The sequence below is a fragment of the Entelurus aequoreus genome, linkage group LG27 (genome assembly GCF_033978785.1).
Source record: "Entelurus aequoreus isolate RoL-2023_Sb linkage group LG27, RoL_Eaeq_v1.1, whole genome shotgun sequence".
Lineage (NCBI taxonomy): Eukaryota > Metazoa > Chordata > Actinopteri > Syngnathiformes > Syngnathidae > Entelurus > Entelurus aequoreus.
Genome location: NC_084757.1, coordinates 14,385,747 through 14,401,735, shown reverse-complemented (window position 1 = coordinate 14,401,735; position 15,989 = coordinate 14,385,747). Strand labels below are relative to the sequence as shown.

The 15,989-nt window shown below is 38.3% G+C and overlaps 1 protein-coding gene across 3 annotated transcripts in view; it reads right to left on the bottom strand.

Moving 5' to 3' along the window:
• Positions 1-15,989, bottom strand: part of LOC133644651 (capping protein, Arp2/3 and myosin-I linker protein 3-like) — a 99,793-nt gene that overhangs the window by 77,384 nt on the left and 6,420 nt on the right. For all 3 annotated transcript variants that reach the window (XM_062039328.1, XM_062039326.1, XM_062039327.1), the window contains exons 2-6: positions 15,883-15,977; positions 2,910-2,960; positions 2,770-2,829; positions 472-593; positions 300-394 (exon numbers count right to left, since the gene is read on the bottom strand). In XM_062039328.1, coding sequence (XP_061895312.1) covers positions 300-394; positions 472-593; positions 2,770-2,829; positions 2,910-2,960; positions 15,883-15,977 — 423 coding nt within the window. The remainder of the gene's footprint in view (positions 1-299; positions 395-471; positions 594-2,769; positions 2,830-2,909; positions 2,961-15,882; positions 15,978-15,989) is intronic.

Genomic DNA, 15,989 nt, shown 5'->3' with positions numbered 1-15,989 from the left:
GTGTTTCTCAAACTGTAGTGGTACGCAGGCTCCATCTAGTGGTAAGCCAAAGAATAACTTTATTAAAGTACAATGTTGTATTTTCCTATATTCAAAACACAGTGTCACTGTTCAAACTGTGTGGAAAAAAATATTAAATATACTTGTTAAATAAAACCTTGTTTTTAATGAATACTTAGGCCTACTATGCTACTGTATTTTAATGGTTGGAGAGCCAAGTGCTTTCTGAGGTGTGACTTGGTGAAAAAAGTTTGCCAACCACTGCTCTGGTGTGTTTTTATAATTGGAGTTTCTCTTACCGCAGGCCCGCTGGGTTTCCACCGACGTCTCCGAACTGGGCGAGTACTTCCTGCTGCCCTCGGAGAGGTCACTGTCCGAGTGGCAGATGGACGGGCTGCGGAAGGTAATGAGGAAAAAACGCACGGGTAAGGAAGTGAGCTGTGGACGCTTTCTCTGGCTGGTGACACGTACGCGAACACCGAGTTGTTGAATATCCGCGAGAGGGCGTAGTTGATGTGGCTGACCACGTGGTTGAGGTGGTCACGGGACTCGAACCTCAGGGAGCAGCTGGTCTTGTCTGTGTCGATGACGACCTGCGCGGAACACGCAACATACATACATCAGGTACACGCTACCATGCCAGATGTGCATCAAAGATCCTGCCCTTTTAAAGATGGTGAGTAGTTTGGACATTTTGCTCTCTTGTATCCAAAAGGATAATCATTTAACTCCTTTAAGCGTGATAAGACCCTGATCAACATATTGTTTTGATGACCGTGAGAATTACTATTAGAGATGTCCGATAATGGCTTTTTTGCCGATATTCCGATATTGTCCAACTCTTAATTACAGATTCCGATATCAACCGATACCGGTATATACAGTTGTGGAATTAACACATTATTATGCCTAATTTTGTTGTGATGCCCCGCTGGATGCATTAAACAATGTAACAAGGTTTTCCAAAATAAATCAACTCAAGTTATGGGAAAAAAGTGCCAACATGGCACTGCCATATTTATTATTGAAGTCACAAAGTGCATTATTTTTTTGAACATGCCTCAAAACAGCAGCTTGGAATTTGGAACATGCTCTCTCTGAGAGAGCGTGAGGAGGTTGAGGTGGGTGTAGCGAGGGGTGTATATTGTAGCGTCCCGGAAGAGTTAGTGCTGCAAGGGGTTCTGGGTATTGGTTCTGTTGTGTTTATGTTGGGTTACGGTGCGGATGTTCTCCCGAAATGTGTTTGTCATTCTTGTTTGGTGTGGGTTCACAGTGTGGCGCATATTTGTAACAGTGTTAAAGTTGTTTATACGGCCACCCTCAGTGTGACCTGTACGGCTGTTGACCAAGTATGGCTTGCATTCACTTGTGTGTGTGAAAAGCCGTAGATATTATGTGACTGCCGCTCTGTACTTCTCCCTACGTTCGTGTACCACTCCGTACAGCGGCGTTTTAAAAAGTCATACATTTTCATTTTTGATACCGATAATTTCCGATATTAAATTTTAAAGCATTTATCGGCTGATAATATCGGCAGTCCGATATTATCGGACATCTCTAATCGAGGAGCTGGTCTGAGAAGTAAAAGAGGAGCAATTTTCATATGTTGTTAATATTCAGTGTTTTATCATTCATAGGTAATATTGTAAATCCCACTTTCTTTATTTTCATGTACATTTTGGGTGTCCCATTCAGTAAAAAACTGTAAAATTCCATTCCGTTTTTGTGAGGTGATCTATCATAACGTTTTTAGAATTCTATCGGACATTGTGACTTTTGGTATTGTTGTTCGTGAAAAAAAAAAAAGGACCCAAACACACAAACTGTACAGCAGATTTTTACAGCTAAATATGTATATATCATTTATACACACATACACCTTGGCCCCCCAGACACATTTTTTTCTCTAAATGTGGCCCCCCCAGAGTCAAAATATTTGCCCATCTCTGCTGTAGCTCATAACTGCGGTGCGTTCAAGGAACCTTGATGAAAGTTCGAAACACAGTTGTCGCTAGTTTTCAAAGGCAGTGTAGATGCACTAATAATATTCATTTAATAATCATTATTATTATTATGGTTATTATGATCCACTGATGATAATCTTGGGTCATGAAACAGCTTATCACTACATGACACTTAAGTTAATGGAAACTTAACATATTTATAATCATCCATCCATCCATTTTCTACCGCTTGTCCCTTTTGGGGTCGCTGGAGCCTATCTCGGCTGAATTCGGGCGGAAAGCGGGGTGCACCCTGGACAAGTCGCCACCTCATCGCAGAATTCAATTGCAAAATTCAGTGTGTTAAAATGTAATGTAAAAGAAATTACAGTAAATGTGTAAAAGATTTTTGTAAAAAAAATCAGTGTACAAAAATTCAGTGTAAAAAATATTCAGTTTATAAAAATTCAGTGTGTTAAAATGTATTGTTAAAAAAAAATTTAATGTGTAAAAAATTATTGTAAAAAAAAAAATCAGGGTATAAAAATTCAATGTAAAAATATTCAGTGTATGAAAATTCAAATTTATTGTAAAAAAAATTAAATGTGTAAAAAATTATTGTAAAAAAAAAAAATCAGGATATAAAAATTCAGTGTAAAAATATTTGGTGTATAGAATTCAGTGTAAAAATGTATTGTAAAAAAAATTCAGTGTAAATATTCAAGTGAATAATGACAGGTTGTATGATTATTAAGACTCAAAGTGGGAGTTTAATGAAGGGGCGGGGCATGCATGCATGCAATGTCTAATAATAATAATAAAGTACCTGGTGTTCAGGGTGAGAATTCAAAGCTCGGATCTCCAGGAAGTTAAACGACGACTCGACCTGTCACCAAACATCAGGTTAGATTCCAGTAAGGAAGGACGGAGGGAAAAAAAAGGGTTCAAAGCGTAGAAAAAGTTAACCTTGGCAGGAATCTTGGGTGCCAGGAAGTAGAGACGCCAGGTGGCGAGCACCTGTGGAGAAACATATTGATAAACCCAGTTTGCTCTTCAATCGGAAATAAATTTATTTATTTATTTATTTATAAAACAGTCCCTGGTCTTTCAGTGGTTATAATAGGAGAGGATCAGTACAATATACCAGACAATAACAATGGCTGCCCTCTTTCCTTCTTTCCATGTTCACGTATTGATCCCGCTAAAAGCCCTCTGGGTCGAAGGATGTGTTGCCTGTCGTTGGTACAGTCAGGCGGAAAAACTGCAGTCTGCAGTGTTGTTGGCATTATTATGAGAGCAAATGTGCTCCACAGATTTTTTTACTCCGAGTACCACCTCAGGAGCTTTTTTTCCTGCCTTTATAATTAAAGGCCTACTGAAAGCCACTACTACCGACCACGCAGTCTGATAGTTTATATATCAATGATGAAATCTTAACATTGCAACACATGCCAATACGGCCGGGTTAACTTATAAAGTGCAATTTTAAATTTCCTGCGAAACTTCCGGTTGAAAACGTCTATGTATGATGACGTATGCGCGTGACGTCGATGGTTGAAACGAAAGTATTCGGACATATTGCATCCAATACAAAAAGCTCTGTTTTCATCGCAAAATTCCACAGTATTCTGGACATCTGTGTTGGTGAATCTTTTGCAATTTGTTTAATGAACAATGGAGACTGCAAAGAAGAAAGCTGTAGGTGGGATCGGTGTATTAGCGGCTGGCTGCAGCAACACAACCAGGAGGACTTTGACTTGGATAGCGGACGCCTAGCCGACGTTAGCCGCCGACCGCATTGATGATCGGGTGAAGTCCTTCGTCGCGCCGTCGATCGCTGGAACGCAGGTGAGCACGGGTGTTGATGAGCAGATGAGGGCTGGCTGGCGTAGGTGGATAGCTAATGTTTTTAGCATAGCTCTGTGAGGTCCCGTAGCTAAGTTAGCTTCAATGGCGTCATAAGCAACAGCATTGTTAAGCTTCGCCAGGCTGGAAAGCATTAACCGTGTAGTTATAGGTCCATGGTTTAATAGTATTGTTGATCTTCTGTCTATCCTTCCAGTCAGGGGTTTATTTATTTTGTTTCTATCTGCAGTTAAGCCCGATGCTATCACGTTAGCTCCGTAGCTAAAGTGCTTCGCCGATGTATTGTCGTGGAGATAAACGTCACTGTTAATGTCCATTTCGCGTTTTCGACTCTCATTTTCAAGAGGATATAGCATCCGAGGTGGTTTAAAATACAAATCCGTGATCCACAATAGAAAAAGGAGAAAGTGTGGAATCCAATGAGCCAGCTTGTACCCAAGTTACGGTCAGAGCGAAAAAAGATACGTTCTGCACTGCACTCTAGTCCTTCACTCTCACGTTCCTCATCCACGAATCTTTCATCCTCGCTCAAATTAATGGGGTAATCGTCGCTTTCTTGGTCCGAATCGCTCTCGCTGCTGGTGTAAACAATGGGGAAATGTGAGGAGCCTTTCAACCTGCGACGTCACGCTACTTCCAGTACAGGCAAGGCTTTTTTTTTATCAGCGACCAAAAGTTGCGAAATTTATCGTCAATGTTCTCTACTAAATCTTTTCAGCAAAAATATGGCAATATCGCGAAATGATCAAGTATGACACATAGAATGGATCTGCTATCCCCGTTTAAATAAAAAAATTCATTTCAGTAGGCCTTGGTTGCTAGGAATCCTGGGGCCTCTGAACGAGTATCTGTGTGGGCCCCTCTACCCCGTTCATTGCCGCCTTGATTTTTAATGTCCTTGCAGGTGTAATACACCCAATTTGTTTCCTCTTTTACAATTAACCACTTAACAAGTCAGAGTTTTAATATGTACATTATTTATTGTGTGAATGCTTCAAATTGCATCTATTTATTCTTCAACTTCTTCTGCTCCAGATTTTGGCGCGTTTTACCTTCCACATTTTTCACCCGATTCAAACCGTTCCAACTTCAAGATGTTCAGCCTATTCGGGAATCGCAGGCTTTCCCTTGACAATTTCCAAAAATTCTCAGATTTCCCAGAATTCCAGGTTTTCCGGGACATTTTTCCCAATCAAAATGAATTGGCCATTTTTCAAACTTCCACATGTTTCAACCTATTCAACCCATTCCACCTTCAACACATTCCACCATTCTGGAAATTCAAACTTTCCCTTTTTCCAAGTTAAAAAATATTCCAGGATTTTCCAGAATTCCTGGTTTTCCAAAGCCCTATTTCCACCCTTTTTACTGGCGACTACTCCTTCCACATTTTTTCAACCCACTTCAACCGTTCCACCGTCAAAACATTCCTCTTAATCAGGACAAAAAACGAAATTGTTTTTTGAACTGGAAAAATTCCCGGTTTTCCCGAAATTCCAGGAATTCCGTAATACCATTCCATACCAATCGCGGGATTTCCTTTGACAATTCCCAAAAATTCCCAGATTTCCCAGAATTCCAGGTTTTCCGGGACATTTTTCCCCATTCAAAATGAATTGGCCATTTTTCAAACTTCCACCATTTCCACATTTTTCTATCAATTATAAAATCATTAAACCTTCAACACATTCCACCATCCTGGAAATTTAAACTACTTTTTTTCCAAGTTCATAAAGAAATCCAGGATTTTCCAGAATTCCTGGTTTTCCAAAGCCCTATTTCTACCCTTTTTCCTGGCGACTACTCCTTTCACATTTTTCAACGCATTTCAACCGTTTTATCATCAAAATCTTCCTCTTAATCAGGACAAAAAACAGTCTGTAAAAATTTGTGGTTTTCCCGAAATTCCAGGAATTTCGTAATACCATTTCTCAATTGAATATGTTACTATGTCAACCTTTCACGACCGATTAGAAAAATTCCAACACCAATCATTTCAACTCATTCAGACCATTCAAGTTTTTTTTTACCATTTTCACAAAAAATTCCGCTTTTCCCGGCATTCCCAAATTTGTCTGAAATTCCCATTGAAATAAATGGGACATTCTTCAAAGTTCCACAATTCCCACATTTTTCATCTGATTCAAACTGTTCCAATTTCTAAATAGTCCGTCTGTTCGGGAATTGTGTGCTCTACTTCAACAATTGTAAAAAAAAATCCCAGATTTTTTTTGCATTTTCCCCATTCAAAATAAATTCGCCATTTTTCTAACTTCCACAATTCCCACATTCAACCCATTCAAACCATTCCACCTTCAAAACATTCAACCCATCCTGGTTATTCAAACTACCATTTTTCCACATTCAACACATTTCCAGGAATTCCCCTTTTTTTGGTAACCTACTTCCACCCTTCTTAAGTTCGACTACTCCTTTTACATTTTTCAACCCATTTCAACCGTTCCACCGTCAAAACACTCCTCATATTCAGGCCAAAAACCAAAGTTGGTTAAGAAACTAGAAATATTCCCGGTTTTACCGAAATTCCAGGGATTTTTCAATCAAAAACGGTTACTAATTCAAAATCCCCAAATTTCCAGGAAGTTCCCATTGAAATGAATGGGACATTTTTCCAAGTTGCACAATTCCCACATTTTTCAACCTATTCGAACCGTTCCAACATCAACACATTCCACTCATCCTGGACATTCAAACTAACACTTTCCCAAGTTCCAAACCAAATTCCGGTTTCCCTGGAAATTCAACATTCAAACCATTCCAACATTCAAACTATTTCAGCGTTTAAACAATCCTACATTCCATTAGCATTTCAGTTCAGCGTCAGCTTTTCGACATTCAAACCATTCCAACATTCAAACTATTCTTACATTCATACTACATCCTGTCAGCATTTCACTTCAACTTCAGCATCGGAACATTCACACGCAATTCCTTCAGGAATTGCCTCATCTAGTTACTAGTTCTCTTTTAACTTTTTTGAATTTAGGCTATTCAACTTTCCCACTAATAACACATTTTACAAGACCACATTGAACACATTCAGTTACTCAGTAATTAATACTTATTAAGAATAATGTTTAATACTGTATTTTCCGGACCATAGGGCGCACCGGATTATAAGGCGCACTGCCGATGAGCGGGTCTAGTCAGGTCTATTTTCAAACAAAAGGCGCACCAAGACAGATTGCTATCTATTGCAACAGAGCACCACTGTTAAGTATTAATGAGGTCTATTCTGATATAAAAAAAACGCATTCCTTGGTATGTTCTTTAGCTTATTTATACTGCCGCTTACCAAGTTTGTTTGTTTGGGATGTCTTGTGTGTTTTTCAGAACCACAACAATGTAGTCCGACGTCTTCTGAGGCGGAGTGCACGCATCGAGCGGGTAAATTAAGGCTGATGGTATCACATTACAGCAGTGTTTTTCAACCACGCCGTGGGAAATTATGCAACTTCATCTAATTGGTCCCAAAAAATGTTTTTTGCAAATCAATAATTATAATCTGCAAATAATGTGCCTTTGCTAAGTGTCTGTGTTGTGTAAAACTCAGCAGGGTAACCACATAGTACTCCACGTCAGTAGGTGGCAGCAGGTAGTTAATTGCTTTGTAAAAGTCGGAATGTGTCGGGTGAGACGAGGACGGTTTGTCGTGATCCCAATATGCAGACCACAGCGGGAGGCAGAGTGCAGGTAAAAAGGTATGTAATGCTTAAACCAAAAATTAACAAAAGGGAAAGGGAAAGCAAAAGGCAAATGGCTATGCAAAACGAAAGTAAAACTTTCATATGTTATGATAGAATGTAGTAGAAGAAGAGAATGCTACATGCTAATAAGTTAGCACTAGTAACTTTAAAACTCTATTTAATGTTGTTATTAATGTTTTGATGTGTTTAAATGATAATTAATAAAATAATAATTAATAAATGGTAATTAATTTATTCACAGACATACAAAAAGATCGCTATTGTCGTCAACTGTTTTAGGAGGTTTCTGCTTACCATTTGTCTCAAACAGCCTACAAAGTCAACAGAAACAGAATGCTGGACGACAGCAAAAACTTACGGCGTCCATAAAGTACATCCGTACGTGACATGACAATCAGCAATGTCCCCACAAAGAAGGATAGCAACAAGGTAAATAGTCTTGCTTGCTAACACAAAGCAGGTGCGGGGAATAGCGCTCAAAGGAAGACATGAAACTGCTACAGGAAAACACCAACAAAACAGGAAGGGCCACCAAAATAACAGCGCAAAACAAGAACTAAAGCACTACACACAGGAAAACAGAAACAAAGTCAAAATAAAGCACGACGACCTGGTGGAGTTTCATTTTTTAAGCTGCATTCGGGCAGAAGGCGGGGTACACCTTGGACAAGTCGCCACCTCATCGCAGAATTCAATTGCAAAATTCAGTGTGTTAAAATTTAATGTAAAAAAAATTAAATGTGTAAAAGATTTTTGTAAAAAAAATCAGTGTATAAAAATTTAGTGTAAAAAATATTCAGTTTATGAAAATTCAGTGTGTTAAAATGTATTGTAAAAAAAATTGAATGTGTAAAAAATTATTTTAAAAGAAAAATTAGGGTATACAAATTCAATTTAAAAATATTCAGTGTATGAAAATTCAGTGTGTTAAAATTTATTGTAAAAAAAATAAAATGTGTAAAAAATTATTGTAAAAAAAAAAATCAGGATATATGTATGTATGTAATGCTTAAACCAAAAATGAACAAAAGGGAAAGGGAAAGCAAATGGCTATGCAAAACGAAAGTAAAACTTTCATATGTTATGATAGAATGTAGTAGAAGAAGAGAATGCTACATGCTAATAAGTTAGCACTAGTAACTTTCAAACTCTATTTGATGTTGTTATTAATGTTTTTATGTGTTTAAAATGACACTTGTGGTTCTTCAGATCATCACAGACATACAAAAAGATCGCCAACGACCTGGTGGAGTTTCATTTTTTAACGTTTTTCTGCCGGATTTTTTTATGAAAAAAATGTGCCTGCCTTTAAAAAAAGGTTGAAAAACACTGCATTACAGTAATGAGTCGGGAGTTGGAGGTAAAGTCAAGAGTAAGTACACCCATCATTACCACCACGACGAGAGCACAGATCGTAACGTTTTGACTCAACCGACTTCGCGCTTCCAATCCGCCCACCCGATGTTCTCGTGGCGTTTGAGCGCGACACTGAAACGCTTTTGTCTGATCGAGCTCAAAGTTCTGCCACAGGAGCACAGCAGGGGCGGCAGAACGGCACTTTTTTTTTCTTTGAGAGGAAGCAGTATATGCTTTGGAGAGATATATTTGGGAGGATTTCTCTTCTACATCAAAGTGTAGAAGAATCAAAGCAAAAAAAAAAAAATTTAAAATGTAAAGTAACACGATGAATCACCGACACATCCGTGGAGCAAAAAGCTGCCAAAGGCGAGACACGCTGGACTGGGGATGAAAGCTCATTGGCTCATGGGGGTTAGCAGCAAGGTTTTAACACCAAAACTGACTTAACTTTGCCGTTGAAATGGAAATAGTCGAAATCTAATAAGTAATAAGTAAGAGCTGCGATGGATGCACATGTTCTCTTATCCTCCCAGCCTCCAGTCCAAGTTCATAGAGAGCAGGCTGATTGAATCTAGGTAACTGGCACAGATTCACTCCCTGGGAAAAAAGAGGAGATCTTGCGTCCGTGCCCCACATTCCCAGATGAAAGAGCCCCGAAATGAAGCGCTGTGAACCGCTAACCCCCCTCCACTGCCGCCTCCATGGGCTGACGGTCCTCCAGGAACCCAGAAAACCTCCCTCTCATAATGTGTGACTTATTTCCCAGGCTATAGAGCGCCCACTGAATTTTAGAATAAATAAATATTTTCATAATCTATATATCCGCCTACATTTTCTGCTTAAATTAGTTTGGAGAAAATCATAAAATGCTGTATTTCTTTGTCCAACCACAATGTGTGCACTCTGACAATATATATATATGTGTATATATATACACTACCGTTCAAAAGTTTGGGGTCACATTGAAATGTCCTTATTTTTGAAGGAAAAGCACTGTACTTTACAATGAAGATAACTTTAAACTAGTCTTAACTTTAAAGAAATACACTCTATACATTGTTAATGTAGTAAATGACTATTCTAGCTGCAAATGTCTGGTTTTTGGTGCAATATCTACATAGGTGTATAGAGGCCCATTTCCAGCAACTATCACTCCAGTGTTCTAATGGTACAATGTGTTTGCTCATTGGCTCAGAAGGCTAATTGATGAGTAGAAAACCCTTGTGCAATCATGTTCACACATCTGAAAACAGTTTAGCTCGTTACAGAAGCTACAAAACTGACCTTCCTTTGAGCAGATTGAGTTTCTGGAGCATCACATTTGTCGGGTCAATTAAACGCTCAAAATGGCCAAAAGAGAACTTTCATCTGAAACTCGACAGTCTATTCTTGTTCTTAGAAATGAAGGCTATTCCACAAAATTGTTTGGGTGACCCCAACCTTTTGAACGGTAGTGTATATATATATATATATATATATATATATATATATATATATATATATATATATATATATATATTTATCCGTTATACAGTGCTCAATACCGAGCGGAAAATACAAACCCCGTTTCCATATGAGTTGGGAAATTGTGTTAGATGTAAATATAAACGGAATACAATGATTTGCAAATCATTTTCAACCCATATTCAGTTTAATATGCTACAAAGACAACATATTTGATGTTCAAACTGATAAAAACATTTTTTTTTGCAAATAATCATTAACTTTAGAATTTGATGCCAGCAACGCGTGACAAAGAAGTTGGGAAAGGTGGCAATAAATACTGATAAAGTTGAGGAATGCTCATCAAACACTTATTTGGAACATCCCACAGGTGAACAGGCAAATTGGGAACAGGTGGGTGCCATGATTGGGTATAAAAGTAGATTCCATGAAATGCTCAGTCATTCACAAACAAGGATGGGGCGAGGGTCACCACTTTGTCAACAAATGCGTGAGCAAATTGTTGAACATGAAGATGATCTGTAAAACATAATCTATGCAACATTTTGAGCAAAGAACCACCATTACATGTTATGTAGACCACAAGGAAGTCTTTTACATTTAGAAAAAAAAAAGACTCCTTTAATGCGCTCCATAATCCGGTGCGCCTTGTATATGAAAAAATGATCGAAAATAGACCATTCATCGGCAGTGCGCCCTATGGTCCGGAAAATACGGTATATTCTTTGACCTGCACGTCGCCTTCTGTTTCTGCATCCTGGTGTCACGCCAACAACCGCCATCGTGACACTTTTTATATCTTTATTCCCGCTCCACCGTGTTCTACTAAAAAGTACTTGCTTGAGTTGACATTGATATACCCATTGCTTAAGTTTGTGACCCAAAGGGTCATTTTAAAATGTTAAAGTATGTTCAAGGTTGTTTTTTTATGTATATACAGCCACTACCGCCCCAAAACGCTGTGCAGATTAAAAACAGAACAGTAAAAAAATTAATAAACAATAATAAATCACAATAAGTACACAACATTCAGTATATAAAAACACAGGTAAACAAATTGTGAATACAAAATAAGCACTACACATACACAGCCAAATGAGCACCATAGATAGAATAAAATAAGGAATGTCCATAAAAAAGTATACATAAAATCATAACAATGTCCACAAATATGTCTAGCTCAGCTTGTGTTAAACGAAAGAGCAAATAAGGGCGTTTTGAAAGAGGTTTTTAAAAGCCTCGAGAGAGATATTTCCAACGTTATTGTCGTTGTCGCTAAGCAGCGTGGAACCACCACAGCAGCACAATAAGCAGGGGCGCCAAAAAGGGGGGGTAAAGGAGACGGATTCTAGGGGCCCATGATCGAGGGGGGCCCAGAGAGGCCCCTAATGATGATGAAATTATAATACTTATAAAACTGTAAAGCTGTTCTTCTTTCAAAAATATAGTAATGATAGTCAAAAATACCATTAAAATGCATAATTGTATGTAAAATAGCATCAAAAAATGTTGCCGCTGTGTTGGGGGCCCTGTAAAGATTCTTTTCATGGGGCCCAAAATCCCTAGCGGCGCCCCTGACAATAACTATCTGGTTCATACTTGTCAACATTTCCAAGAAAATATTTTTCATTATCTGGAAAAAGAGGCAGGTTGACAGATATGGCTACTTTAACACTGCGACTTTCTGTTCAGTAGACTTCAAAATAAAAGCATGGCGGTAATAACATGGATTGTACCACAGCAACTAACAAAATACATCAGTTTAGTATGATTTTTTAAATTTTTTTATCGTCATTGTAGTCAAGACATACAACAAAAGCAGCAAGATGAATATATAAAACTCACCGATAAAAATAAAAATATGCACCGATGGAAGAAAACCTTGTCGACAAACGACTGTAAACCCAAAACACGTTCACAGTCACAAGTAAAGTTGGTTTATGTTTCAGTCACGTTGTCGACCGCTTATGTTGACATCAGTCAGTCAGTCCAAGGGGGTGTCGACATAAGCAGGTTCTACTGTGTTTTCAGTCGCAAAGCCAACTGTCTCAACTCTTTAGGCTGTTAACATTTATTGTCTGCACTGGATTTATTTCAAACTGTGCCACATCGAGCCGAACCGGACTGGACTGCTTTGGGGAAACATGGCTACCGTATTTTCCGGACCATAGGGCGCACCGGATTATAAGGCACACTGCCGATGAGCGGGTCTAGTCAGGTCTATTTTCATATATAAGGCGCACCTGATTATAAGGCGCATTAAAGGAGTCATATTATTATTAGAAATGTCCGATAATGGCTTTTTTTCCGATATCCGATATTCCGATATTGTCCAACTCTTAATTACTGATACCGATATCATCCGATACCAATATATACAGTCGTGGAATTAACACATTATTCTCCCTAATTTTGTTGTGATGCCCCGCTGGATGCATTAAACAATGTAACAAGGTTTTCCAAAATAAATCAACTCAAGTTATGGAAAAAAAATGCCAACATGGCATTGCCATATTTATTATTGAAGTCACAAAGTGCATTATTGGTGGGCGGGGTTGGGGGGGCGGGGGGGTGTATATTGTAGCGTCCCAGAAAAGTTAGTGCAAGGGATTCTGGGTATTTGTTCTGTTGTGTTTATGTTGTGTTACGGTGCGGCTGTCCTCCCGAAATGTGTTTTTATCATTCTTGTTTGGTGTGAGTTCACAGTGTGGCGCATATTGGTAACAGTGTTAAAGTTGTTTATACGGCTACCCTCAGTGTGACCTGTATGGCTATTGACCAAGTATGCCTTGTGTGTGTGAAAAGCCGTAGATATTATGTGACTGGGCCGGCACGCAAAGGCAGTGCCTTTAAGGTTAATTGGCGCTCTGTACTTCTCCCTACGTCCGTGTACACAGCTGCGTTTTAAAATGTCATAAATTTCACTTTTTGAAACCGATACCGATAATTTTGAAACCGATACCGGTAATTTCCGATATTACATTCTAAAGCATTTATCGGCCAATAATATCGGCAGTCCGAATTATTTTATTTTTTTTCTAAATGTAAAACATTTCCCTGTGGTCTACATAACATGTGATGGTGGTTCTTTGGTCAAAATGTTGCATAGATGATGTTTTACAGATCATCTTCAAGCCGCTTTCGGACACCTTCGACAGCGTCTTCTCCCCCGTCACCTTTGTTGTAGCGGTGTAGCGTGCAAGGACGGGAGTGGAAGAAGTGTCAAAAGATGGAGCTAACTGTTTTAATGACATTCAGACTTTTAATTAAATCAATAACGGAACGGCATCTCCTCATCCGTGGCTCACTAGTGCAACAACAATGCCGGAAATGTGTCCCGTGAAAAACCGTCCGACCGGAACTCTCTACCAACTAAAGTTCCTTGGGTGAATAATGTAAACTCACTACACCGGTATGTTTTAGCGCTTTCATGGCGAGTTTACTGACAGATATAAGTAAGAACTTTACACTACTTTATAATAGAAATAGCAACACGCCACATAAGCCTGATTTAAATTTCTCGAATTAGTGATTGTACTGTTAAAAAACAAAAGGATTACTCTCTCTATGTCTATATATTTTTTAATGTATTTATTTATTTATTTTTATTTTTTTATTATCTGTTTTTTTCTTTTCTTTTCTTTTTGATTATTATTATTAATAATGTATTATAATTTTTTCTTTTTTCTTTATTTAATTGATTTATCTGGAAATATTATTATTGAGTTTTCCTGCTGTTTCTTTCTTTTGGTGGGGGGAGACATCGTTGGGATATAAACAAAAAATGCTTTGACATTTAGGGCAGACAACAGATATATGAAGTATGTAAATATGATGTAATGGATAGGAATGTCTGATGCTAGATGTCAATAAAAATGAAAAAATTAAAATGGCAACAGCGGAGGATGAATGTCCCATAACAAGAAGATAGAGAGAAAGATGAAGCTTATCCACTACGGCATGGACTACTAAGGCGGAAGCGCACACATTTTCAGGATGTATGCAGATCCCAAATACAGATCAGCAGGTACCAGAAGGTAAGAAAAGCTGATTTTGCATAATATTGCGAAACAAAACGCCAGATAATGTCTTACCTTATACACACACCATAATAATACTCCTATGTTGAAGCACAGTACAATCCATCAAGCGGTGCGGCTTCATAGCTTACCAAAGTCGTACTAAAACATTTTGATAGATTTTTGAGCGCCGTGTCTAATGTTCTATATTTTCAATGGAACATATAACATTTTGGTGTTGTTTACTTGAGTCATATTGCAGTCTACACGTATCCCTTATGTGTGACTGCCATCTACTGGTCACACTTGTCATTACACCACACACTTGCCAACCTTGAGACCTTCAATATCGGGAGGTGGGGGGTAGGGGCTGGGGGGGGGCGGCTTGGTCGGTGGTGGGGGTGGGGGGGTGGGGGGCGTGGTTATTTACAGCTAGAATTCACCAACTCGAGTATTTCATATACATTTCATATATATGTATATATATATATATATATATATATATATATATATATATATATATATATATATATATATATATATATATATATATATATATATATATATATATATGTATGAAATACTTGACTTTCAGTGAATTATAGCTATATATATATATATATATATATATATATATATATATATATATATATATATATATATATATATATATATATATATATATATATATATATATATATATATATATATATATATATATATATATATATATATATTTTATTTACATAGAAAGAAAAAAAAATACTTGAATGTCAGGGTTCCGGTGGCTATCCATTAGATGGCAGTATTGTCCTATTTAACTTCTCCGTTCATGATGAGTATATCATTTCGGACACCGTGTTCAATGGAGAAGTCTGTTCTACAAAATTTACAGGCAACATACACCTTCCCCTTCGAACTGTCCTGGATGAACTGAAATTCTTGTTTCCATTCGTTTTGGAACTTGAAGCGTATTTCTTCATCTTGCTCGTCGACGGCGTCGCCATGTCTGTAATTTCCTCGTTCTTCTGCTTCGTCTCCTTGTTGTGCACTCTACTCTCTAAAAGCCCTAGTTGTTATGACGTCATTGGGCAGGCAAGCTGTTTATATTGTGGGAAAGCGGACGTGAGAACAGGCTGTCCCCACTCAGTCTCAGGTCCGCATTGAGCTGGAGGGGGCGTGGCCTCCAGCTCCGGCTGAATACCGGGAGTTTGTCGGGAGAAAATCTCTGCCGGGAGGTTGTCGGGAGAGGGGCTGAATACCGGGATTCTCCCGCTAAAAACGGGAGGGTTGGCAAGTATGTTACACCATGTACCAAATAAAATAGCTTCAAGGTCGGTAAGCACAACCAGTATTATTCCTTACATTAGGCGCACTGGGTTTTGAGAAAATGAAAGGATTTTAAGTGCGCCTTATAGTCCGAAAAATACGGTATACAAATCTTAATCCAGCTCCATGAGATTCAAGATAGATATATCTTGCCAACCAATGGTAGTTACTCACCAGAACTCTGTCCTCTGTTTTACCGTTCTTAGCGTCGAGCTTCATCCCGCAAATGAACTTGATGGAGGACTTCTCAATAATCTTCCTGATGCTTTCTGTGGATGAAA